The sequence below is a fragment of the Pollicipes pollicipes genome, unplaced genomic scaffold (assembly GCF_011947565.3).
Source record: "Pollicipes pollicipes isolate AB1234 unplaced genomic scaffold, Ppol_2.1 Scaffold_7231;HRSCAF=8579_pilon_pilon_pilon, whole genome shotgun sequence".
Lineage (NCBI taxonomy): Eukaryota > Metazoa > Arthropoda > Thecostraca > Pollicipedomorpha > Pollicipedidae > Pollicipes > Pollicipes pollicipes.
This window is the reverse complement of record NW_023597034.1, coordinates 34,224,267-34,248,434: the sequence shown is the minus strand read 5'-3', so window position 1 is coordinate 34,248,434 and position 24,168 is coordinate 34,224,267. Positions and strand designations below refer to the sequence as shown.

The 24,168-nt window shown below is 56.0% G+C and overlaps 1 protein-coding gene across 2 annotated transcripts; it reads left to right on the top strand.

Moving 5' to 3' along the window:
- On the top strand, positions 1–22,480 carry LOC119110643 (B lymphocyte-induced maturation protein 1 homolog). Of its 2 annotated transcripts, none has more exons than XM_037234542.1 (3): positions 1–90; positions 13,622–13,672; positions 20,293–22,480. In XM_037234542.1, exon 3 carries the CDS (start codon positions 20,367–20,369, stop codon positions 21,429–21,431), a length of 1,065 nt encoding a protein of 354 aa, XP_037090437.1. In that variant the 5' UTR covers positions 1–90; positions 13,622–13,672; positions 20,293–20,366; the 3' UTR covers positions 21,432–22,480. The 2 variants fall into 2 exon arrangements, with proteins under 2 accessions (XP_037090437.1, XP_037090438.1); XM_037234543.1 differs by lacking the exon at positions 1–90 and adding an exon at positions 10,612–10,812.
- The last annotated feature ends 1,688 nt before the right edge of the window (positions 22,481–24,168 follow it).

The window sequence follows — 24,168 nt, the reverse complement described above, 5'->3', positions numbered from 1 at the left end:
TGGTGCGCTGAGGGGAGCGTGTGTCTGGTGTGTGAAGTGTGGCTATATTGACACATACTCTATATATCTGGATACATTCGGATATACCAGGTAAGTCTGAACAGCGTGCAGTATGGAGTGTCTCCCAGTCTCTTGTGCAGCCACTGTACGACGGAAGGCCAGCGTGTGCAGTGGACAAGTAGTCATGCAAGCGTTCTGTCAAGGCTGGGCAGCCAGTGGTGGGGGATGGCTATGCCAAGCTGAACGGGTAGTCGACCACGTGGCTCGGGGCGGTTGGACACCTTTGTACTTGGCCTGCTGCCTATTTAGAACTACTTGGGTGAATCCCTGCATTTAGAATGCGACAAGGTGATAAATACAGCCCCCGTGGTGCAATCATCATTCTGTTGCACCGAATGATTTTACTTCGGTGTTGAGGATGCAAAACATTATCACAGAAGTTTGTTATTGGTGTGGCGGCGTCTGTCAACTATATTTCAATGATTTCCAATATAGTGTCATCGAGACAGTTTTACATGTCTGGAGACTTGCTGTATGTGAGTCTGGAGACTTGCTGTAAGTGGAAGGTTGCAATGCAATGCCAACCGACGTAAGAATGCTCACTAATGCAGGGTACACCAAAAAGAGCCCCAACTTTCGATAGGCTTCAGTTCTTAGTTTTCAGTCAGAACTGAATAAAACTTTGGTTATAAGTAGTTTATTGTGTTTAAAACACCATGTGAAACATGGGCCTCCTTTTAGCTCCGTGCATTTCTTGAGGCGCAGCATAAAGCTATCCATGACGTTCATACAAACCGATCGAGGATAGGCTCTTTCTGATCTCTTCCCTGATGGTTTCCTTGAGTCTCGTGATGGTTCTGGGTCTCCCTGCGTGCACTCTGTCCTTTAGGTGACCTCAAAGGAAGAAATCTGGGAGCTAAGGACTGGTCTATGAGGGTCGCTGGGGTCTGGGTCTCAGACCACGCTGAACTGACTCACGCTACCGACCAGTTCGGCTGTTCGCGTCCCGGAGCATCTTGAGTGGTTCGGACGGTTTTTACCTCTGAGGCTCTGAGCTGCCTTGAGGATCTCCACGGTCCCATACTTCCCAAAAAGGTCCACTCAGTTCTGGATTCTGTTCTTGGAGGACGCTTTCTCACATTCGAACTGATGTATGAGTGTCATATATTCTCTTGAACGGGGCTGACCTGTAGCAATATTTGACGCCGTATATTCTTTGCTGAAGCTCCCATTGAGATTTAGTTGTGTTCGCAGGCGTTTCTTTTTCCATGTTTTGCAAAATAAGGGCGATTAATGAGTGAATGAAGGACATATCACAAAAGTGTGCACGGCGCCCGTTTTTGGGGTCACGCTGAGCTTTCAGAACATCACCTTCCGTGTGATCAGCACTGCACGCAAGAGCAGGATTCTTAAAAGCACAACTGCGAAATTAAAGCTTCTTGAAACCATTGCTGAACGGGGTTTGAAACAAACGCTGGATGCACGCGTACCAGAGCTCCTGATCCGATGCCGTCTACTTTTCGTGTCGCTCAGGGAGTGCAGTCTCGCTGCTCACTCCCTTAGGATTTCCTATGTGTGGCTTTCGATCGTCTGTTTAAGTACGCCAGAGATGTCCCTAGGAAAAAATGGCGGACATAACTAACTGGTGTGAGGGGTTTCACAGCGTTTCCAAGACTGTTGAAACGTGGGCATGCGTGCACTTGTAGCGGTTCCATATCTTTGGCTTTTATCTTTATTCTTCAGTCTTCGAAACGCTGACAATGTAAATCAAACAAGTAGAGCCCAAAGTCAGAGATAACCAAGTCTCCACAGAGAGTCTACTTATATATACGGGGCGTGCTTCGTGCTCACGCTACTCAGTCTATTTGTTTGACCGGAAGCCGATTCTTGACAAGATGCGTGTTTATCTAATAACGTGACGAGCACTGCTGGCAGGACATGGCATGGCTGCCCACCCATCGCCGCGCAGGAATTACGCAGATGTCAAGTTGACACTCTAGCTTGTCTGCGCTAGATCACGGCGTTTAACCAGTGCTTTCTGTTCTGTCGTATTGAAGGCTGATCAGAAGGTCTTTGTGACGCTGCAATGGTCGGAATCATCTCTAAAATTATATGTACAAGCATACTCGCATACGCACGCACACACACACACACACACTTATATATATATATATATATATATATATATATATATATATATATACTGTTATATGCGGACCTATGTCTACCTATTGTTGAAACGGAATGCATCTTGAAAAAAAACTTGGAAAATAATGGCTTGAGTCATAGGCATATGTACTTTTCAAGAATTCGTGGATCAGCAATAATAGGCAGGAAAATAAGCAATTGCTGATGAACGCAAGGGCTCGCTTTTAAGCAGGTCACGGGTTTCGTGCCATTCTGCAAAGATGTGTGCATTTAAGCCAGCTTGGTAAATCTATAGAAGGTTGGCATGGACGGTTCAGAGTGTATCCCCCCTTCAAAAGCATTCCTTATTCTTTTGACAACGCATTGACACACAGCTGTGCACTTACTTTCCATCCACGAATGCTTGAGCAACTGACAACTGACATTGATAAGTGACAACTTTGATCAGGCCATGCGCCAACTGATCAATATCTCTGATCAATATTTACGCGCCAACTCCACAATATCAGTGTCAGCACCCATTCAGTGCCCAGCTCACAGCCCCATCACCACCTCTGAGTTCCCCAGCACGGTCCCCCACCCAGATCCAATCCCGCTGCGTCGCGCGCAGACGCTGATTGGCCGGCGGCGGCGTCAGCTGGCGGCATGTGCGTGCGCGCGCCGGGCGCCGACAGGCCTCCGCTGTCGTCGCGTCCCAGAAACGGGCGCCGACGGCGGCGCGGCGTCCTACTGGGCGGCGGCAGCCGGCCTGACGGACAGCTGACGGCGCCGCGCCGCGCGCCGCCGGCAACTCAGTCGTGCGCCACGAACGCCGCTCTGGTCACCCAGCGCCAGATGGCTGTCCGGCACGGCGTCGCTGTTTGAGATCTCTGGTGGCTGAGGACTGCACGGACGGGCACGTCCTCCTAGCTGTGTGCAAGCTCTGCTGATGAAAATGAACAGAACCTATCCACAGAGGCGTACAGAGGCGTTATACGTTTGCAGCTTAGCTTACGATGAGTTTAAGTTCCAACACTTAGGAGATGACGGAAACTCAAACAAACTGCACTGATAAACAGAGACAGATTGTTGTCAACTTTTGTCTACCAAGTACATACATATACACCACGTGTTAAGACTAGGAAACAGCAATGATGGTCACGGTATTGATCGGATCCCTCAAAAACATGAAATATTTCAGCCTTTCCCTAACAGAACCTCAAAAATGAAGAGAACAGAAGCGTATTTAGGGCGTGTTTCTCATAGAACAACCAGCATGCACCGAAAGATGGGTACCCGCTCATGTCACACAGTCTTAGCTCTGTTCCCATAATTTTGAACCTAGGTTGAGTAATCCAACAAGGCCTGGAGCCTCTTCAGAAACAGCGGAATAGCAGTCTCAAAGGACCATAATACCAAACCCTCGAGAATTCCTGTCGAGTATTTACTGTCGGCTTCAGCCAGCTAATGTCGCGAGCATATGTGTGTCAAACATCCTGTTCGGGCGGAGTACAGCAATCGGCGGCCATTGTCCAATCACACTTCTATAGAGCCCCGCTAATCAAGCCCGCTCAAAAGCCGCCCGCGCCCCTAACGGTACCGTCGCCGGCGCGCTGGAGACGTCACACGGCCGCCCTGGTGCTACCGTCCTGTGCGACGCCGGAGGCTCCGGTGCTACCGCCCTGTCGAAGTAGATTAGTTGCAGTCCCGGCGGACCGGGCGGCTTGGTTTTTCGAGGTCTGGTGATAAGCGGGTCAAACGCTCATAAGACCGCGGCGCCGACGAAAAATGGCTCTTAGTGTCACGGTGTCGGGCGGACTGCTTATTTAGCTGTCCGGACGGTTCTGACATGCTCTCTGTCCGGAAGTCTTAGCTCAGTTCGGTTGACCCAGCTGGTTTGTTCTTTTGGAGTTATGGTAATATGGACAAGTTATGGAGATCAAGACCGTGCGCGTTCGGTGTTGACTTCAGCGTCAGGATTTTTCACACCAGCCTATACGCATGTGGGGTCGTAGTTGGGTGCAGGTCCAGGACACTTTGCGACCGTTTATTGGCACATTGATCAGGCATGCGCCAGTCTCGGCAAACAGTGGCCACCTGACCGATGGTGAACTGGATTGAAATGCCGGTTGAGAAAGAAAATTCTTATGACGAGTCAGCCACTCGCGCACCACGGTGCGAGGCATCGTCGCCATTCACCAGAATGTCGATATCGGAAAAGAAGGCGCACTTGCATGCCTGGTGCGGCTTCCTCTCAAAACGGCCGGTATGTCTCGTGAGCAGAACGCAGCAGCACGACAGACGCGGCTACCACATTCCGTGCCAACTCGTGTGCTTCGGCCGCGGGGCCGGCCATTCCGCAAGGAATTGCAGCGGACGACACCGTTGCGCTGCAGCCCACCGCTGCCGCGCTGCCAGCAGAACCTGACCGCAACGGTTAGCGCGGACCGGCCCCGGTCCAGCCGAACCGGAACAGTTCTCGACTGACGCATGTAGCGCGGCGCGCGCTCCGCCCTCGCAGCTTACGCGCGGCCGTTAGTCGATCACAGCCGACTGCCGTCCCAGGGACCACAGACCATGGTATCTGACCTAGAGACCGTGGACCATGGGACCAAAGAGCACCATCCCGTAATGGTATGGTGCTCTGTCTGATAAAATATGGACTGTGGTCCCTGAGACTCTAATTCCCTGTCTGGTAGACATCGTGCTGCGAACTGTAAATGCGAGCAAATGAGGAACGAACGCACTGCCAAAACACGTCCAAAATGTGGAGAGCTCGTCAACATAGGCGTCATGGGTGTTAATCACACACTTTATCGGCGTAATAGGACCGCTCTCTCTCTCTCTCCCTCTCTTTTATCACCCCCCTCCGCACCTTCTCACTCCCTATTACTCGCCCTGCCTGTGTCAGCGGTCACTCGCACTCTGTTCCCAACATGTTGGGCTAACGGCATGCGACCTACCACGAAGGCTCCGCTAAAGCATCGCTGGTCTCAAACAATAAAATCAGGCCATTGTTCGGAGGTCTCCGGCTCTGATCCACAGCTTCGAGAGGATGTTGTGTTTTGCGAGTGCTGATGTTCCGTTGCGCTTAGTTCTGTATATCATGGTCTATGTGTCAATGTTTCAATCCCAGCCTCCACTCCAACCCCAAGCCAGCGGCGCCCGCCACGGCTGGCCGTCTCTCCCGGCCTCCTGAAGCGGACCCCTGACCAACCCCGGCGGCGGAGCGGAGCGAGCTGCGCGGCCCGGCGGCCGAATCGGCGCGCCGTCTCCGGCGCGGGGACGGCGGGAAAGGCGGGGTGGAGGTGGCGGCTGCGGCGCCGGCTGGGGACGGAGGCGACGACGGGAGATCGTGAGACTGTGAGAGCCCGCAGCTGGGCGATGTGTAGAGGCGCGGCCGAATCCAGCCGCCGTCACACAACGGTGATTTTGATAGAAGCGCCCACCTACTTCGCCCGCGCGAAAAGCACTAAAATCGCGCTGAAAACTCCCGTCGGTTCTAAGTCTTTACGGCTGTTCTGATTTCTTATCTGACCCATACTGGCTTTATCAGACGTGTGTCAGTTACATCTTTAGTTTGCTATTCAATCTATTTCGTGTGACTGCTGTCTGGTAACCTTCTGCCCACTGCGGCCACACGTCGACTCTTGCGCCGTCCGGGGTCATCAACCCCACCCTCGGTCATTGGCCCCAGCTCACCGCTGGCTGAGCGGCCAGTCCGCTTAAGACGGCCGGTCCGGCCGAACCGCCTGAATCGGCACGCGCCACCGCAGCCCGGCCGGAAAACGGGTGGTCGTGCTGACCGGACCGGATCGCTCGAGCGCCTCCAATTAGGGTCACTCGTCCGGCCCCACGCACCGTGCAGGCGGGGACAGCCGGCGAGTGGCGGCGGCGCGGGACGACGTCGGATCCGGGTCCTTTCGAGAAGGCGGGGAGTTTGCCTCCAGCGGGCTGTGCGCTTCTTTCCGGGTTGCAACGTGCGTTGCTCACGGACGACGATCTGACTCGTGTGAACGGGGTCATGAATACACAGTGGGGATGAACATATGTAATGAAGTTGAATATGCAGGCTGGGGCGGAATGTATAGGGTGGATCCGGATCCGATCCAAGAAGACCCCAAATAGTTCGACTTGATTGGAGTCGTGCAGATTCTGGTGGCCACTGGTGGACGTTAACTGTATTTTTGGTCATTGCACGGTTCATGACATGTCTCACGATACATGCAACTCAATTTGAATATGCTAAGTACTTAAAAAAATAGAACCTGGGAATCTAGCCGCGGATATTTTTCGGAATGCTTGGAGACAGATCTTGAACATCTCTGGTGTTAGCTGCATAGTGTCATGCTAATTTTAAATTTTCCCAGGTGGCGAGTCATTTACCGTCACAAGCACGTTGCAGCTTCACCACATAGAAGGCACGACATGGTAAACAGCTTCTCCAAATCGCTCTCGTTTGGTGCTAGCACCGTAATTAGCATACCTCTGCGGTTTTGTCGCAAGCCACAGATCCCAGTGGGCATTTGTATTGAGCATGCGAGCGGATGAAACAAGCCTCTAAATGCGGGCACTACGAGCGGGTTACTACGACCGCTTGCGGCGGCACAATGGAATTTGTATCAGCATTAGCAAGCCCGCTGTGACTTGCGTCTGTCCGACGGCAGGTGTGCAGCGTTCCAGGTCTGTTGACAGTGGGCGCCAAGTGACCCGGGTTTTTCTCAGCGGCGACTGTGCGCTGGCCCGTGTCTGTCTTCCACTGGGTGTCAAGTGGCCCCGGCCAGTCTTTATAGTTGGCGAAAAGTAGTCCGGTTCTGTATTATAATGGTCAACAAAGGGTGCCGAGTAATCCAGCTTTGTCCGCCAGCCGGCTGGAGTCGCTGCCGCTGGAGATCGTCCAACTGCCTAGCTGACCCCCCCCCCCCCCTTCCGTCGTGTGACCGTGCTGGGTGGGAGCAGGCACGACCTTGACCGAGTGGGCGCAGCCAGCCGGTGCGGGGAGGGGAGCGACGGTGGCCGACCCCTGCCGCCGCCCGGCGGACTGCGGGCACGGCTTTTCGCGGCGCCGGGGCCTGCCCACAGGTGGCGGCCACAAGAAGGCGTGAGGTGCTGCCGGGCTGGTCTGCCCCTCACCGCCGCTGTCCGGAGTCGCCGGGACCGCGTCCGGTGGACTCGAGAGACACCGCGGGACTGTCTCCAGCACAACAGCAGGCGCACGCCCGCGCTGTCTAACGGGGCGACCTCCGCCGCGGATCAGCTTTGTGATGGACTGGACAATGGCGCTGCGGCCCCCGCTGCGGGGCTGGGCCGGGCCTGACCCCTGCCTGGTTGTTCCGTTTGGGTGCTGGGAAGCTCATCAATCATACAACGTTGCGCTTGTGTGTTTTACCGGCTGAAACCTGCTTGAATGCATTTTCCAGACGCGAACGCTGTCAAGAAATGTACGCACGGTTTTTAGCAAGATGTCGGTCTAAAAGTCTGCTTGTGCCTCCCGTTGCCAATGAAACCATGAGACTCATCGTAGCTTCTCGCAACAATACCAATAGCAATAATGCAAGGAGCAATGACAGTGTAGATACCCTGGGTTTGCGTCTGTCTGCTAGAACGAACTGTTCTTTGTCTCTGACAAGCTGCAGTGGTTGTCATTTAAGGGACGCAGTATTTTTAGACCCCTCACTGCCATCAAACTGCCACCTTACCTATTGCCTCGCATAAAAGCAAAGGAGTGTGTTCGGCTGGGGAACCGCGGGGCTACCGCCGACGACCTCTCATGCATTCTGCCAGGAGGGAGTCTCGCGAGTCACTACCGACCAGCCGCCTTCGTCGTCGTCCCGGACGGTGCCCCCGGGCGTGCCAACTTCTTTCTGACAAGTCATAACTCCCGCTGTCTCAGACCCGGCTCCCACGACGCGGAGCCCCGCCACTCCGAGGTGGCATGGGCCCGCCACGCCGCTCCTCGTTTGTCGACCGCAGGAATGACTCCGGCGGGCGGGCGGCCTGTCGCGCTGCAGCTGGAGGCGGCGGGGTCAGGAGGTCACGGGTTGTCGCTCACACTTGTTGGGCTGCGACTTGCGAGGCTGCTCAGGCCTTACAGATACAAGGGTCTTGTCAGTCCCGCATGATAAGTTGAAAGCGGTGGGTGATATCGTTCAATAGAGGGTAGTTTATTTGTTTTCTTTGCTGTTGTTTGATGAATTATTTGCATACTAACTTCAATTTTAAATTTAAGGAACAAAATCAACAGAATGAGAGTATCAACAGTTGGCCCCAATTCCATCTCAAGTTGCAAGCACGTCATGTAAAAGTGTACAGTTAGGATTGGCAAACACCATGAAGACAACGTAAAAGGCACGACGTGCACACACACACTTGCATGTGCAATGATGGGAGGGTAAGGTTCTTAAAAGAGTATGCATACGGCAACGAAAGGGCTTAGAATAAAATATTTAAAATACATTAACATAAATCATTACATGACACAGCACTAAACAGACGAGAGCGACCTTTGTTTTACGTAACGCAACCACTGTTTCGACACGAAAATGTTTCGTTGAAAAGGTTTCCACAATAACGAAAGCGTTTTTTCGGAAGAGTTTTTACGAAAAACGAAAACGTGTTTTCAAACGTTTTACTGTTACGACCAGAAAAGGCAAAGGGTGCCATTGAAAACATAGGAGGGATATGAATATACGAAGATGTATGAAAATCTTGCTGTGGGACACGTGTAAACACACCACACTTGAAAGCGCCCACTGTAGGTATCTAATACCACTGATATGGTATAACCTAGCTATCTATAGTGTTCGCTCTGAAAAAGACTCCTGGAAAATTATGCTTGGAGTCGATCGTTTAAGCTGGGACGAGACACATAGAGCCAAACTTCATATCAAGAAGAGATAGTCCACCTTTTCAGAGAACCCTTATCCGCGAAGAAGACGTACCTACCGCGATCCGCTTTATGCCAGTAATGTGACATAAGCAGCTTGGTCATGTCTGAATAGGCTTAAGGATGTAATGGGCGTGATGTGTGGATGAAAGAGGTCACCCAGATGATACAGTTGTGCCTTTGGATCATACTGACGCGGTCAGGCCGCATCTTGAATGTTTTGTCTCTTGACATGGTGAGACTTGGCTGCTGGCGGCCCCGAGAGTACAAAGCGGCAGGCCCTGGTTCAGGTGTGACCCTCATCATAGCTCCAGACACTGATGTGGACATCGCTGCCATTATTTACGGTGTGTGGTACGAGACTCAGTCGGAATGGCGGACTTTGTCAAGTCATGCAAATTTTTGCCGAAACGGATGATGAGGATGTGCACTTTCGAAAATGTTTCCCTCCGCTGGTGGTTAGCGAGGATTAAAAGCATGCTTTGCGCCGTTCGTTTAAAAATGCTACTTTTTCTTGATGTAATGATATGAAAGGCTGCCATTCTAGCCGTTCATTTTTTTTATTCAACCTCAGGGGCGCCAGTTTGTATGCTTGCTTTGCCACTTCGTGGAAAAATATACAAATTTACGAAACCCCCACAGTGATCAAAACGCCCAATCACTTGTGGTAAGTGACTTCCCTGACGAACTGAATCAAGATTCACTGCTTGCAACTACAATTATTGTGATCAAATATACAACCAAAGGCATAGTGCTCGGTTTTACATCCCCAACGTGTGCTTGTTCGCTTTTCATTTTGCCTTGCGGTGCATTAATTGAGCGGCATACTTTAAGGTTCGGGGTAAAACGACGACCATTTATGCAGAACCTAGTACGTATTCAAAAGGGAGAAAAGCTAGTCACCCGATAATATTTATTTGATGATTGTCTTATAGTATATGAGTTTATGTTACTGGAGTGAAAACATGTAGCTTTAACCCAGTTGGCTTTCTATCAGATCGCAAAGTGCCCTGAATGTCCAATTAAACACGCGTCGGCTATCAGCGACCTGCTTTCAGTGCTATAGAGCAACATTAAAAGAGATAAGATTTCATGAGGTCCCAGCACTCACAAAATACAGCAATACAGATTGCATTAGAGCACCGTAGCGCTAACTGTGGTATGAAGTATCTACAATATCATCCCTAGGCGGACAAGCTCTGACCAACCACCTTAAGCCTTTGCCGTTCCCTCCCGCCCAGCCACCCTTTCTCTCGCAAGCCATGCCAAGCTCATTTGCGCATTACCCACGAGGACAGGCACCTTGTTGTCACCCTGCCTCGGGGACCAGGCGCCGCGGCAGGCCCCCCCCCCCCCCCCCTTCCTCCCCGTCCTCAGCCCCGAACCTCTGCGCAGCGCTGCGGCGCGCTGTCCCAGCCTGTGAGCGAGCCATGACGCGCTGCCCGCGCCTCCAACGAAAGCGCCGCGCCGCATACCGGGCCGGCGCCCGCGGCGCGGCGAGGCGCGGCGCGGCGCGGCGCTCGCGGCGCGGCGCATCTGGGTCAGTAGAGAGTGATCCTGCAGGGGCCGATGGCCGACCGTAGTGGCTAAGGAGGCGCTCCGCGGACAGCCGACGGCGGCGGCGCGCTGCGACCTTGCGAACACGGGGCCGAGCGGGCAGAGGAGTGTGGTGCCGCTGAGTGCGGAGTGTGAGTGAGGAGTACGGGCTCCGAGAGCGGCGGCCGGGACGGCGGAGCGGGAGTGTCAGAGGGCAGAGCGCTAGGCCCGGTGAGGATCGGCAGCTTCGGGTTTTCACCCAGGTATGCCTCAACCTAAGGCTGCGGTGCGCTGCTAACGTTCGAATCGTAATGTTCTGTTTTCTGTGCCGAACGTGGCTGTAAATTAAGTGTGAATTAGAACAAAATGCACCTTGTCCTGGAATCGTGACGCACGCGATTTTGACCCTTGATGAATGCAGCTGCCAGACAAACCGACCGTAATAGCCATGGACAGTCAGTGTGGCGTTATGAGGCTTCCAAGCTTCTTGTCGCCGTCCCTCTAACAAAGCCATTGTTTTGTTTACCAGCGGCGGACTCCATAATAGCCTAATTAAGCACAGGGCTCCATAATGACCCATTAAGCCCATTCTTCTGTAACGATCCCTGCGTCGGTTAGATTTGAATTGAGCACATGTGCGCAGCGCTACCGTCCGAGAACATCCGTGGATGTTACCGAGCTATCACCAAACTTCCGGCGACAGCATGCTCGACCGTCTGCGCTGTGTGGAGTTTTGGCTGGCACCCTGCGCGACGGGAGACACCCTCCCTGGCGTCCGTGCTGCGGATACAGGACACCCGCCTCGGCATGTACCGTCCGGCCGGATTTTCCGGCCGGCACTCCGCGCCCGTGCACCGTGTCGGCGTCGCCCGCGGCGCCGACGCGGCGTCGTTACAAGCTGCGGCACGTGGTAGAAACGGGGCGCCGCTGGGTGCGCGCCGCCCCGCTCGTGTTTTCACTCGCCGCCCCCGGACCGGCCCCCGGCGGCCGCCCGCTTGGGGTCAGCCTCGCCGCCACGACCTTCCATTGTCATCGGGCGGCGAACAAAGCTGATATTAGCCGGCGGCCCGGCCCCGCCCGCCGCCTTTGTCCACCCTCGGGGTCCCGGGTCCGCGGCGCGGCAGGCAACACACGGCAGACACGCACACACACGGTGGGGGTCGCCAAGGGAGGCCATGGGCGGATAAATGTTGACTGGTTCCCACTGCAATGCGTGTTGTAGAGACTGCCTCTGCATGCACCGGGAGTGAGTAGGAAACGTGAGTCGCTGACTCATTTGCATTGGTTTGTGCAATAGCATGATTACGTTGCATCATAAACAACGGTATCCACAGATGGTGAAGCATGAAGAACATATACATGATCAATTTGCATCATATGAAAAACAAATGCATGACCAAGTTGCAACATATGAAGAACAATCCACGCACCAACTGTAGACAACATGGAGATGACCTACAAATAATTCAACTCCCTGTGGACTCACTTGCCATGCTGCTTTTAACACTCCAAAAACACTGTTCGTTGGTTTTTCACGTAAGAAACATGCATGTTCCGTGCTCGTTTCCTGTGAGGAATACATGAGTTTCATGTTCACGTATGTCAGCTTATCAGGAGAATGCCGCCGCAGGAAACCGGAACAGTTGAAGCCGAGGCGGTTAGCATAAAACGAAGGAGCGGCGCCATCAGGGAGTGAGCCATCGCGAACTTTTCGCCCCCCCCCCCCCCCTGCCGTCTGGCTGTTCGTGCCAGTCCCGCTCCTGACCAGCCCGTGCCCCGGTGGGCGGGGCGGGGGCGTTCTTTGTCGGTCAGACGTGCCTGGCGTTCGTAGGAGGCGTTTAAACATGTCACGATCGAGCAGCGGCGTGCTGGAAGTAGTTGTGGGAGGTGTCCGATAAGAAGCGTGGCGCCACTGCGCTTTTTGCCTGGCTACGCTACGGGTGGCGTGGTTTGTAGATGTTTGCACGTTTTTTACGACAGGCTCGAGAAGTTTTACGCAGCCAGCTGCTCAAGTGCAGCACTCGGTCTTATTTAGTAGGATCGGTAAGAACTTGTGTAAAAGTGGTAATATTTCATCGGGGATTTTGAGAAACAAGAACAAGATTACCACAAAATGCGGTGGGCTGGTCACGGTACTGCACTGTGTCGGCAAAGTAAAAACACAAATCAGTGCTCTCCTCAACCATCTCAAAGATTCTTTTAATTCTATATGGATCATTAGCTGATATTTGATAGGTCCCGACTGGCATTAAGGGCCTTAACAACCAAAAGTCGAGGAAACTGAAAAGCCTGAAGCCATTAGTTGTTCGCTAACCAGTTACCCACACAGCAAGTGTATTGACTGCGTTGCGTCACAAGAGCGTAACCTGGAGACTGCAGACCGACTGGGGAGGGCAGACGGATGTCTCTGCCGCTCCCACTTTGGGGCATGAACCTCGACAGCGTTTCGGGCCGGTGCTTCTGTGGACCCTGCTCTGGGAACGCTGAGTCTCGTGCCGATCACTCGGTGGGCCTTGGTCCGCAGAGTGATCTCTGTGGACCTTGATGTCAGTCCGGGATCTCCGTGGACCTTGGTGTCAGTCCGGGATCTCCGTGGACCTTGGCCTCAGTCCGGGACTTCCGTGGATCTTGGTGTCAATCCTGGATCTCTGTGGACCTTGGTGTCAGTCCGGGTTTTCTTTGGACCTTGGCATCAGTCCGGGATCTCTGTGGACCTTGGTGTCAGTCCGGGTTTTCTTTGGACCTTGGCCTCAGTACGGGATCTCTGTAGACCATAGTCTCAGTCCGGGATCTCTGGGACCTCGGTCATAGTCCGGGATCTCTGAAGTCCATGGCTCCAGTCCGGGATCTCTGTAGACCTTGGTCTCCGTCCGAATTTTCTGCAAACCTTGGTGTCCAGTATCTCTATAGACCTGGGTCTAAGACGAGTACTTTCGTGGACCTGAGTGTCAATCCGGTACCTCTGCGGGGCCGTCTTCGCGGTCTTGTTCTTTAATCCCGCACCCCTGCGGCTCTGTGATCCCGAAGTCTGTGAGCGTTCTCGTCTAAGGCCGGTCTCTTCTCTGTTTTCAGAATGGCACATGCCCTGGCGACGGTCATCGGCTGACGGCGGCCCACGAGCAGGTAATGACCCCACCAGCCGTGTGGCTGCGCTCCGACCGACTCCCCAACTGACCCGCGCCGTCAGATCATCAGTTCCGTCACAAACATCCGTCATAGAATCCGTCACTGATGGGCTGAGCCCAGACACGTGAACAGGTTTGAGATACCTGAGGGCGCGTGATGTCTGTTTGCATGCAAGTAATGCATGGCAGGGAGTATCGCATAGTTTATGGTTGGGATGTGGACGCAATGTGTTAGTTGCCTCAGATTTGGTAATATCAAGATTAGGTTTGTACTGTGCCACGTTTGCGAGCTGATGTACAAATTTATGGCGATAAACTCTGCCACAGTATGTGCAACTTATATAACGACAACGACGGCCTCAGACATGAACCACGAATCTCCTTGTTGCAGAAATGACTTGCCACTTTAAGGCATTACTTTCCAAGTAGGTTTTCAGAAGCAATGAATTCAAATCAGATTGGCGACTGAGGGTGGGTTACTTCAGCCATCAGACAAGTTTTACATTGCGCGTCCTGAGTCCCGACTTAACCGGACCCGGAAGGCCCATAACGTTCCTTATCCGTTCACATTCACTGCATGCGCTTGACACAGATCCTGAGCGACTCTTCATGTCCACCGTGTTTGACAGCACTCGCTTGTGGGGCACACGTTTAGCTGGATGACACACCGTTTGCCACTAGCGTTGCATGGTGTTCAGAGATTGTGCAAACAGATCACGGGTGGGCGACCAAAATTCAAGACACTCTTAGCATTTGAACCGTTTCCTTTTTGTAGTCCGTTGCATTGCAAGATTTAGGTTAAGTCTGTGCAAGACGGCAGGTCCGATCCCAAAGAACTTTCTTACAGGCAGATAAATAACGAGCTACTTCAGTGTGAAGTTCCAGTGTTCCACCACCGGGATATTTGCTGATACGATCATAAGTAGTAGCGCAATAGCCCATAAGAAGTAACCACCACAAATCATATATCATAAACCCGATCCACCCCTGAGACTCAGTGCACAGCCGCATGCCACACGGCACTTCCCCATTCCTGTTTGTGGTGCATGGACTGGCCCAGTTTGCAGGGTCCTGATCGGCGGATACAAGCGCGGATGCAAACCGGCCATATCTGGAAACACAATGCCACCGGCGCCGGCTTCCGCGCTCTTACCGGGTGCAGGGCACCGCGGAGCGCTGCTTGTGCCGACGGTGCGCCTGAGAAGAAACCGGGGTCGATGACTGCCGTGAGATCGTCTCAGAACAGGGAAGCTGCACTGGTCTAGCATGTCGTGGACTAGCATGGCGCAGTGGCTCAGAATCCGTCAGTCTTTCGGAGCAGCCGGGTCCCAGCTCAAGGGAGAAGGCACCGTTTGTGACCATTCGGGCTAAGCCTCGCAGCTCAATCTCCTACATGGCGCGTTTGGAGACTAGCCATTACCGTGGGCAGGTGAAAAATGCTCTTCGCTACATGCCAGAGTGAGCCGGGTTTTTGGCAAGAGAAAAAACAAATTGGGAAGTGGTTGAATCCACTCGTTCCCTGTTCCTTGACACTCATTGTGTCATGTGTCGGTCGTTAGGTGCCATAAATATTTTTCAAGGAAACTTTCATCTGCCTTTTTGAGGGTCCGTCTCTTTCTATACGTTTCGTAGCTGCATCGATCGTTAATTTTGCCGGGACGTATCAGGCCAGGAGAGTGCAACGGTCGCGAGAGAGCGCAATTCCCCGGAAGCAAGGCCAAAAAGGACCTCGAACCTGTCCCACCTCATCCACACGGGTCAAACCCCATTCATCACGCTCCAAGTGGCCTCTTGTCGCTCGTGCACCGCCGGCGACCCTGCGTCCTGCCGCCGGCGCGTGCGCCGCGTCCGCCGCGGCGGCGAGATCGCTGCGTGGCGGCGGACGCGGCGCGTTTTACCGCGTAATGGCGCGGGCAGCGGCCGGGGCGAGCGTTGCCCCGCGGCCGGCCGGCGAGTTTCTCCTGGGCGCAGTTTCGCCGCTGACCCTGATACGTCGCCAGCCGTGGCCGCCACGCCGCTGACGGCGACGCGCGCGCCAACTTTTTGCCGCGCCGCCCGCGCGGCGTTGCCGCGTTTCGCTTTCGTCAATGGCGAATTGTTGTGCGGCGTCTCGGCGCGCGCGCAGCCTCCGCGCCCTGTTTGTTGATCGGCGCCATTGTGGCCAAAGTGGAGCGCTGCGCGCCGAGACGGCTGCGGGTGCGCCACCCTCGGCGCCGTCGCGGCCACCACCTCTGGGCGTCTTTTAGCGGATCCGTAAACGGCTCGCGGAACGGCCGGCACGGTGTTCGTCTGCTGCGACTTATTCATATCGGCAGGAGAAAGTTATGTCCGGTCTTTGGCCCGGTGGCGGCTGGACCTGTCGTCTTCACGGCGCACGAACCGGCCCTGGACCGGGTCCCGGCCGAATTCCTGCCGGATACGACCGGACCCCGATCGAGAGCCCCTCCCCAGCCCGTCCGGATCCTCGCGGGGCCTCCACAGGCCGTCCGGATCTTCGAGGGGGCATCCCTAGCCCGCCCGGATCTTCGCGGCCCCTCCCCCCTCCCCCCCGCCAGTCCGCCCGGATCCTCGCGGGGCCTCCCTAGCCCGCCCGCATCCTCGCGGGGCCTCCTCAGCCCGCTCGGATCCTCGCGGTGCTTCCCAGCCCGCCCGGATCCTCGCCGGACCTCCCCAGCTCGCTCGGATCCTCGCGGGCCAGACCCGGATAGGCCGCCGAATCCCCGCGGAGCTCCTCCCGAGCCGACCAGAACCCACAAAGGCTCGCCATCGGAAGCCAACACGCCCTCCCCGGCTGCCGCCGATCGGGGTCAGGCGGGGTTGGGTCGCGGGGCGCGGCGGCCGTCGTGCCTGACCCGACCCACCCGGCCGACTCCGGCACACGTCTGCCGACCTCCGGGGCGGCTATCAACGACGCGGCGCGCGCTTTTTCGGCGGCGCGGAAACCGCGACCGACCGATAGAGCAGCCGGCCGCGATTAGACGGTGAAGATAAGAGTTTAATGAACCCGGCCGGCCGGACTCGGCCGCGGCTCGTGCCATGGGGTCCAGGGGCCGAGCCAGCCCGGCCACCCCTGCTGGAGGCTCCCAGAGGACGCGCATGGGCACGTATGTTCTGCGCGTGGCCCATGGAAGCGGTCTTCGAAATGCTTCGGCGAAATATTCAGAAGTGGCGAGATATTCCATCAATGGTTGTTCGAGATCGTCAGAATTGTTATTGTTTTGGCGTTGGAGGGCTGCTCCTTGTCTACGTTTGAGTGCGTAACTCTGCTCCGTGAATACGACAGGATAATCAGGAGTGCGTGTTTGGCGTGGGGCGGCGCCGGCGCCCCATGAAGAACAGCGCTGTTGTTTGGCACGGCAGGAGGGCGGAGCCCATGTCTGGGCCGAAGACCGCAGCTGAGTCAAGGAGTCACGCCGCCTCGGCCCGGGGACGGGTCGGGCCTGCCGCTCACTTTCCACTCGTCGACGAGTGACTGCCCTACAAAGTGGAGCACGGCGCGCCGCCCGCTGGTCTCACGCCGAGAGTCGACGCTCCGGCGCGCAGCCGGCGCTCGACGGTGAAGCCACGTGCGGCCGGCCCGGTGGGGAACGGACCGCACGCCTGACGAGCAGATGCCGCCGCAGGGAGAGCACCTCCCTCCGACGTCGTGGCCGACGTGGGAGGGAGGAGCACGCATGAGTGCCGAGGAGGGAGGGATGGAGGGCTCTCGTGGCGCGCGGAGGGATGGAAGGTTCATGACAGGTGTAGGAGGGAAATGCGCTCACAGCTAGCAGCGACGGGTCCGGTGTTTGTGCCTAACGTTGGTGCCACCGCGCCGGCTACTGGAAAAATGCTCCAGTTGTGGCGGGACCGTCTTGACCGGCTGGACGTCCTGGAACAGACATTGCGACAGTGCGATGTGACAGCATTTATTGGAAACATGAACTGGAGCTTACGATGAGGATCTGGTGGATTTGCCCGAAAGATATGCGGGAGAAGCTCTGCGCCCGGCGGGCGTAAAACTTGTGTGTGTCGAAAGATGCCTGGAAGCAACTGCAACAATTCGTGAAACCAGTGAAATCATAAGAAGCAGGAAACCATGCTTAAGCAATGGGACATTGGTTTCGTCGCACTTATGAAGTTCAGTCCTGTGACGGGACGCGACATAAATATGAAAATCAAGTGACTAAATGGTCCGATAGTGGCGTTACGAACTGCATTGACTCTGTGCAGAAGCTTGTGGGTGGAAGGAGCGAGCTTGGCCCCGGAAATTGCACTGACGTAGATGCTATTTCAGGCAATGATCTAGTGTTTTCCTATGCAACGGAAGCCATTCTTCCGGAGCTCCGAGGCAAGCAGGCTCCGTCGCCTTTCGGTCTGATTAAACGGAAGGATGTCTGAAATCAGGCTTCAAGTGATTGTCGGCATGATATAAGTAAGGAATCGTCTGCACCATTGGCCTAAATTAAATTGTTTGTTATCAGCTCTAGTGCCAGAAAACCGCTCACGTCATTGCTTCTGCGCACGTTCCGTCAGAAGGCGTGCTCCTCTCCGAGAGCAGGTCACTGTGCCAAACTCACCGCTGCCGCTTTACGTCCTGAATTCCTGCGAGACTGCAGCGATACAGCGGAGTCCAACGCCACACCAGCTCGGATTCTAGCTTGCTCCTGGATGCTCTTTGAACGTCCCCTGAGAACTGCTAAGTTGTTGCTTGTGATCCTATTAAGAAGGACGGCCGAGGACGGCTGCATCTTTTTGTCATCACTCTTGCATCGAGCGACATATTTCAAAACACGTACTGAACGACGCCTTACATAGGGAGCGGATATTCTGTCAGTTTAGCGCATTTCGTCAGCCCTACGATGAAAAACATACAACGCAATTATTACACTTGAGTTTTATGTCTGTGTTTAGTGCGGTTTCGCCGCAGGCATAATAACCGGAAGCATTTTGAGCCATGCGACATGACATACGAGAAGCTGCATGCCGATAGGTTTACAGGGATAGGGACAATATAGAAACACGAATATCTTGTTCTAGTATTCGTGCACAGGACGGGGTTCGTTGATACAAAAACATGGCCCATTGTTACAAATACGTGCACAGCTCACGTCATGCATTTGTGTGCATGACATGGGCGACGTGATGATCTGAAACGGAATATGTTTGGTCTAGAGCTTCTGCGACATTCTTCTGTCTCCAAAGTCTGCTGCAATTGACATCTGACGAGGCAAAACCGTCGGATTGAAGCTCGATTGTGAAATGCAGCTTTACCCCTAAGGTGTACTCCTACTCCTAGGCTGTAAAGGATGTACTTAAAGAATTTCACATCCACCAGCCTCACCCAACTCACAATCCAACACGTCAAGTACGACGAGATGTTTTTACCTTCACCGCGGTGGCATGCCTTAGCATGCCCGGTGTCCCCGGCGCATTTATGCTATTCCTGCCAAACTGGGTTCCCGTTTCTGAGGCTGGAGTTGAATTCAGGTGCAGAAACAACACCGGATATATTGCGAGACGTCAAGGGAGGCTCACTATAACTGCTCCGCATGAAGCCAGATTCCAAAGAGCCACACAGGAAAAGGATAGATGCAGCGCACGCGTTGCCCACAGACATGCCGTGTGATTATTTCAACGGAGATAACGCACTCCGCCCGGTACGTCTAGCGCCGACACCTGAGCCCTCACCCGACCACGCAGCAATTCTCCGTCGTCTCGGCTTACAAGGCGTGCCTCACGTGACGTACGGCCGGCGACCGGCGGCGCGCGCGGCCTGAATTCCCACGTCGCCTGATGAATAATAATTGATCCATCTGCAGTGGCATGTTTTATGCATGCCGGCGGCCGGCGGGCCCCTCCCTCAGTCACCGCCCCGCCGTCCGTCCGGCTGTTGACACGCGGCGCCGCCACTTTTACTTCTGAGTCAGCCCCGCCCGCCGGTATAACGGTGTCGACGTGCCGACTTCCCGGACGGGTCGCCGGGGAGTCGAGCTCCGGGCCGGCGGCGGCCGAGGTGTCGTAAGCAGGGTTCCCCGCCGTCGGCCCGGTCAGAGCCGCGCCGGGTACGCCGCTGACCGGCCGCTCACCGGACGCCGGGGTCGCGGTTGCGCCAGCGGCGCGTCCCGCTGAGTCAGAAGGTCCGAGTACGCACTCCCACGGCGGCGTGCGCAGCAGCGTTGGGCGGCGCGCACCTGATGACGTCACAAAGGCCGGAACGCCCCGAGATTTTTGTGGGACAAGGTTGCTGCAATGGGCGGGTGCTAGAGGCCATTGGCACATGAGGCGGACTTTATTGAGGCGTAGTTATGCGTCAGAGTGTAGCGCTGCGTTTTAGGGGAATTGCCGAGGCGACTGATATTGAAAATCGCCCGCGACTGTGTATGTTTTACTGGATGCCACTGACACACAGACTAGGTTACTGGCGTACCCACTAAATCATGTTACACAACTACACGCCGGTAGTGGCTATTCCCGGAACATGGCAGCATACCGGATATTGTGCCAGAAGTTCACTGAATGCATTGCGCATGCACCGCAAGAGTGTTCACGCGCTATCATGCCCCGTAACGCCAGCGAAGCCTGTCGTCGGCCCGCCCGTCCTGGCGTGCCCTAACCGGCGGCGACCTTGCGTTGCAGGCACCGAGCATGCACCGGCGTCGTCACGTCCGCTGGAAGTGCTGCTGTGATCTCGTCTCGCCGCGCGTCGCACCATGAAACTGTACCCGCAGACCTCGCCCGACTCAGTCCAGGCCTGGACGCAGGAGGACTTCGGCGGCTTCTCGACGGACAGCAAGGCCGGCCTGCAGTCGGCTCTCGACACCATTTTCCCGCCGCAGTCGCCGGCGCCCTCGTCGTCCTCGGTGGCGTGCGCGGCCTCCTCCAGCTTCACGGAGCTGAAGCCGGTGCCGCCGCTGAAGGCGCTGACGCAGTGCGACTTCGTGGGCAGCTCGGGCGAGGCGGCCGGCGCCTCGCCCGGCTACTACCCAGCGCCCGAGCCGGGGCCGGGCGCGCAAGACATCGTCTCCACCACCAGCGGCATGGGCGAGCTGGGCGATTCGGTGATGATGAAGCCGGCCGAGGCCGGCGGCATCGACTCCTACCTGCTGTCCGACGTGGCCGACGACGACTTCGCCGCCATCATCGGCAACGCCATGGTCGACCCGCAGCTGGTCGTGCCCGAGAGCATGGAGCTGGGTAACTTCACCAGCTCTGACATGCACGACCTCGAGGCGTGGATCGAGGGACAGTCGCAGGCGCAGCTGCAGCGGTACGGCACCACCAGCCAGCCGCACGCCACCGCCGTCCACCCGGGCCTGCAGTACAGCACCGCCAGCCCCATGCTGCAGAACCTGCTGTCGGGCAACGGATGCGGCGTGTCGTACGGCAGCTGCGCGCGGCCGCCGCCGCCGCCTGGCTACGGCATGCTGCACAACATCCAGTTGCAGCAGCGGCTGCAGCGGCCGCTGCTCACCTACAGTCCACCCAGCTACGCCGCCTCCGACAGCATGACGCGCGCGCCCGGCGGCGGCGGCGGCGCCAAGAAGCGGCGGCCGCTCGTGGCCATGCCGATCGCCACAGAGGGCACCAAGGACAAGCTGGTGCACCGCTGCACCATCTGCAACCGCGGCTTCCTCAACAAGAGCAACATCAAGGTGCACCTGCGCACGCACACCGGCGAGAAGCCCTTCAAGTGCGAGACGTGTGGCAAGGCCTTCCGCCAGAAGGCGCATCTGCTGAAGCACTACAACATCCACAAGCGCATCAGCAGAGACTGAGCCACGCCAGCCCGGCCGAGCGCCGACGCGGGCCGGGCTCGGGCCGGGCGAGCGCCTGTGCGTCGTGAGTGAGCGTGCGCGCCGCTGCGCCGCCTGGACGTATCGAACTCCGTGTTGTGCGCTCTTTCAAGGTTGCTGCCGCGTGCCGCGCGCCGCGGCGGCTCCGCGATACGAGAAGGAGAAAGCCCGGTCGTCGACCTACTGGAGGGTCAGTGCGCCGCGACGCCTGGTGCCACCTGCGCGCGCGGCCATCGCCGGCGACGCCCGCCTATCCCACCGAGTCGACGACCCCCGTCGGCGGCGACGATGCCCCGCCGGTGCCGAATGAGGGGTGAGCGAGCGCGGCGTGTCGCCGGCCGACCAGGTAACACCAAAAGTGTTCTGGTTCCAAGTGGGTCAGTCGGATCCGGCGGCGGCGAATCTGGGTCGCCGGCCTCGCCGTGCGGCCAGCGCGCATGCGCGTTGGCAGGTGGGCTCGTCCGGCGCTGACGTCACACCTGCTGTGGCTGCCGCCAGAGGGAGGGAGGAAAGCGCCGCGTCCGAGTTACGTGGGGGAATGGACGGGTATGAGACTGGGGAGAGGGGCAGACAGACGGGGAGAGGTAACGTGAGAAGCGCAGCCTCGTACCTGATGCGTTCCGTTCCGAGGCCGCCTTTTGGCTAGCTGTTTCTACCAAGACTGAATAGGAAGATTCTAATATTCATCCTCTTCGACTGCATGTCTTGAGCGAGTATGTACGTTTTAGGTACACATCCTGAGCAGGTATCCATTCCCATTCGCCTACGACGTTCTTCGTGCCTGATCACCTCGCACGTTCCGCTCCTTATACGAGCTTCTCACCTTCCTGACGCGCACAGCTGACCGACCCAAGCCGACAGCGGTGCCGTCCCAGACGCGCCGCCGCCGCCACCGCCGCCGCCGCCGCCGCCGCCAGCGCCAGCGCCAGCGCGCAGCGTGGAAAGCGGTTGGCCCACATTCCCGTGACACTTCTGCTGGCGGCGGAGCGGCGCCGGCCGTCGCCGGCCGGTCCCCGTGGCCGGAACGCCTCCGGGAACCCGCTGCCCGGGGGCCGGGGGTCGGCGGCCGGCGCCCGGTGGCGGCGGGGGCCGCCGCTGCCGCCGGCGTTCCGCGGATCTGGGTCAGGGCACAAAGGGAAGTGGACGACGCGGAAGTGCGCGGGGAGGGGAGGGCGTGCGAGGATCGACGCGTGGCTCGTCGCAACAGCGGCCGCCAGTCACGCCCGACGCAACGGGTGTCAGAGGGGCGTCAAAGGGGCGTCAAAGGGGCGTCATAACGGCGTCCATGGGGTGCCAGAAGCGCGTCAGATGGCGGGATGGCGAGGTTGCCAGCGCGTTCGCTGAAGATTGGCTTGTGATATTGGTCGGACGGGGCTGGTGGATATATTTATGCTCCGTCTGTCTGAGCCGCATCCCAAATCCGTCCTGCGCACCGTACAAACGTGACCGAGCGTCGCTGGCCTCAGCGCCCTGTTCCTGCCTCCAATTCGTTGTTGTTTTGTAGGTATTTCCGACTATTTATTTCCTTGTTTTGTCAGGCCTGTAGTGTTCGTTCGTGTCGCGTCGTGGGTGGGGAGCGGGGAATGCTACATCTGTGCTCGTTGATCGCGTACGTACACGCCAACCTGTTGTTGATTTTTTACTTGTTGCAATGATTTGTGCTGTTCCGTTGCTCTCGGATCCAAAGGTAACTTTTGGATGTTTTGTCTTGGTGTTTTGTGTTCGCCCGCGGTGAACTGCGAGTGCCTAGTTACCAATAGGAGATAATACCTTTTGACATGTTCTGTTTGATGTCGTCACCTCAAGATACTATTGTGAGCGTGTAATAAAATGAAACATAGTTGATTTGATCCGGATAAGAGCCGCATGTACCCATTACAAATGATCGTTACTGCGTTCGCTCTTCGAAATCTGTCCTTGTTTTACCGCACTGCTTCCCTCCTAAGCTTAGCTCAGTGGTTTTGGGAATGCCGCAATATGTAAATATATAGTATTTGGTTTTCGTACAGAATTCCTGTTTCTGATGCATGTTACCGGCGTGATAGCGTCGCTCAGACTTCTTCCCTGCTCTGTCCTCTTCTCTGACGACTGTCGCTCCAGCCTACATCGCTGCGATCACGGACGTCGTTAGAACAGCACACGAGAGCAACGACGCATTGCGATCAAGACGATCTCTCACAACTCCCCCACAAAGAACAAGGAGGCGATTGTACTGACAACCAGGATTGGGGCATTCTCTGGCCATGGGAACGTTGAAACCGAGAATGCGAGGAAAATTGCTCGATCTGATACCTGCCAGTTACCATCAAAGCTTCGTTTCAGGTGAAGGACGCCCAAGTTTTGGCTGGTTCATGCAGCGTCAAGACGATCGCAGCAAGATGATACATTTTTTGGCGAGCCGTTTTGACGTTAAAATTATTTTGTTCGACCCCGGCGAATTTCTTAACACGCGCTCGGGTGGGGGTCAAATTGACCCCCCAAAGGTTTTTCCAGAATGGTTTCCGAACAACGCGGCGCAGCAGCGCCAAATTTTGCATAACTGTAGAAAATTTCATAGCGGTTCGTTTGAGACAAAAAATTTAGATGTAGCTTGGAAGGTTGCTGACCTATGGCAGGTCAAAGTTAGACCATGGTTTCAGCTAGGTCAATTTCTAGGGAATCGTTTAATCTGATACAACAACGAAGTGTTTGATGAAGCCATACATCTCTGAGATGCTTT

Coding starts and splice junctions, on each gene's coding strand:
- LOC119110643 (XM_037234542.1), top strand. CDS start 20,367: ATGAAACTGTACCCGCAGACCTCGCCCGACTCAGTCCAGGCCTGGACG.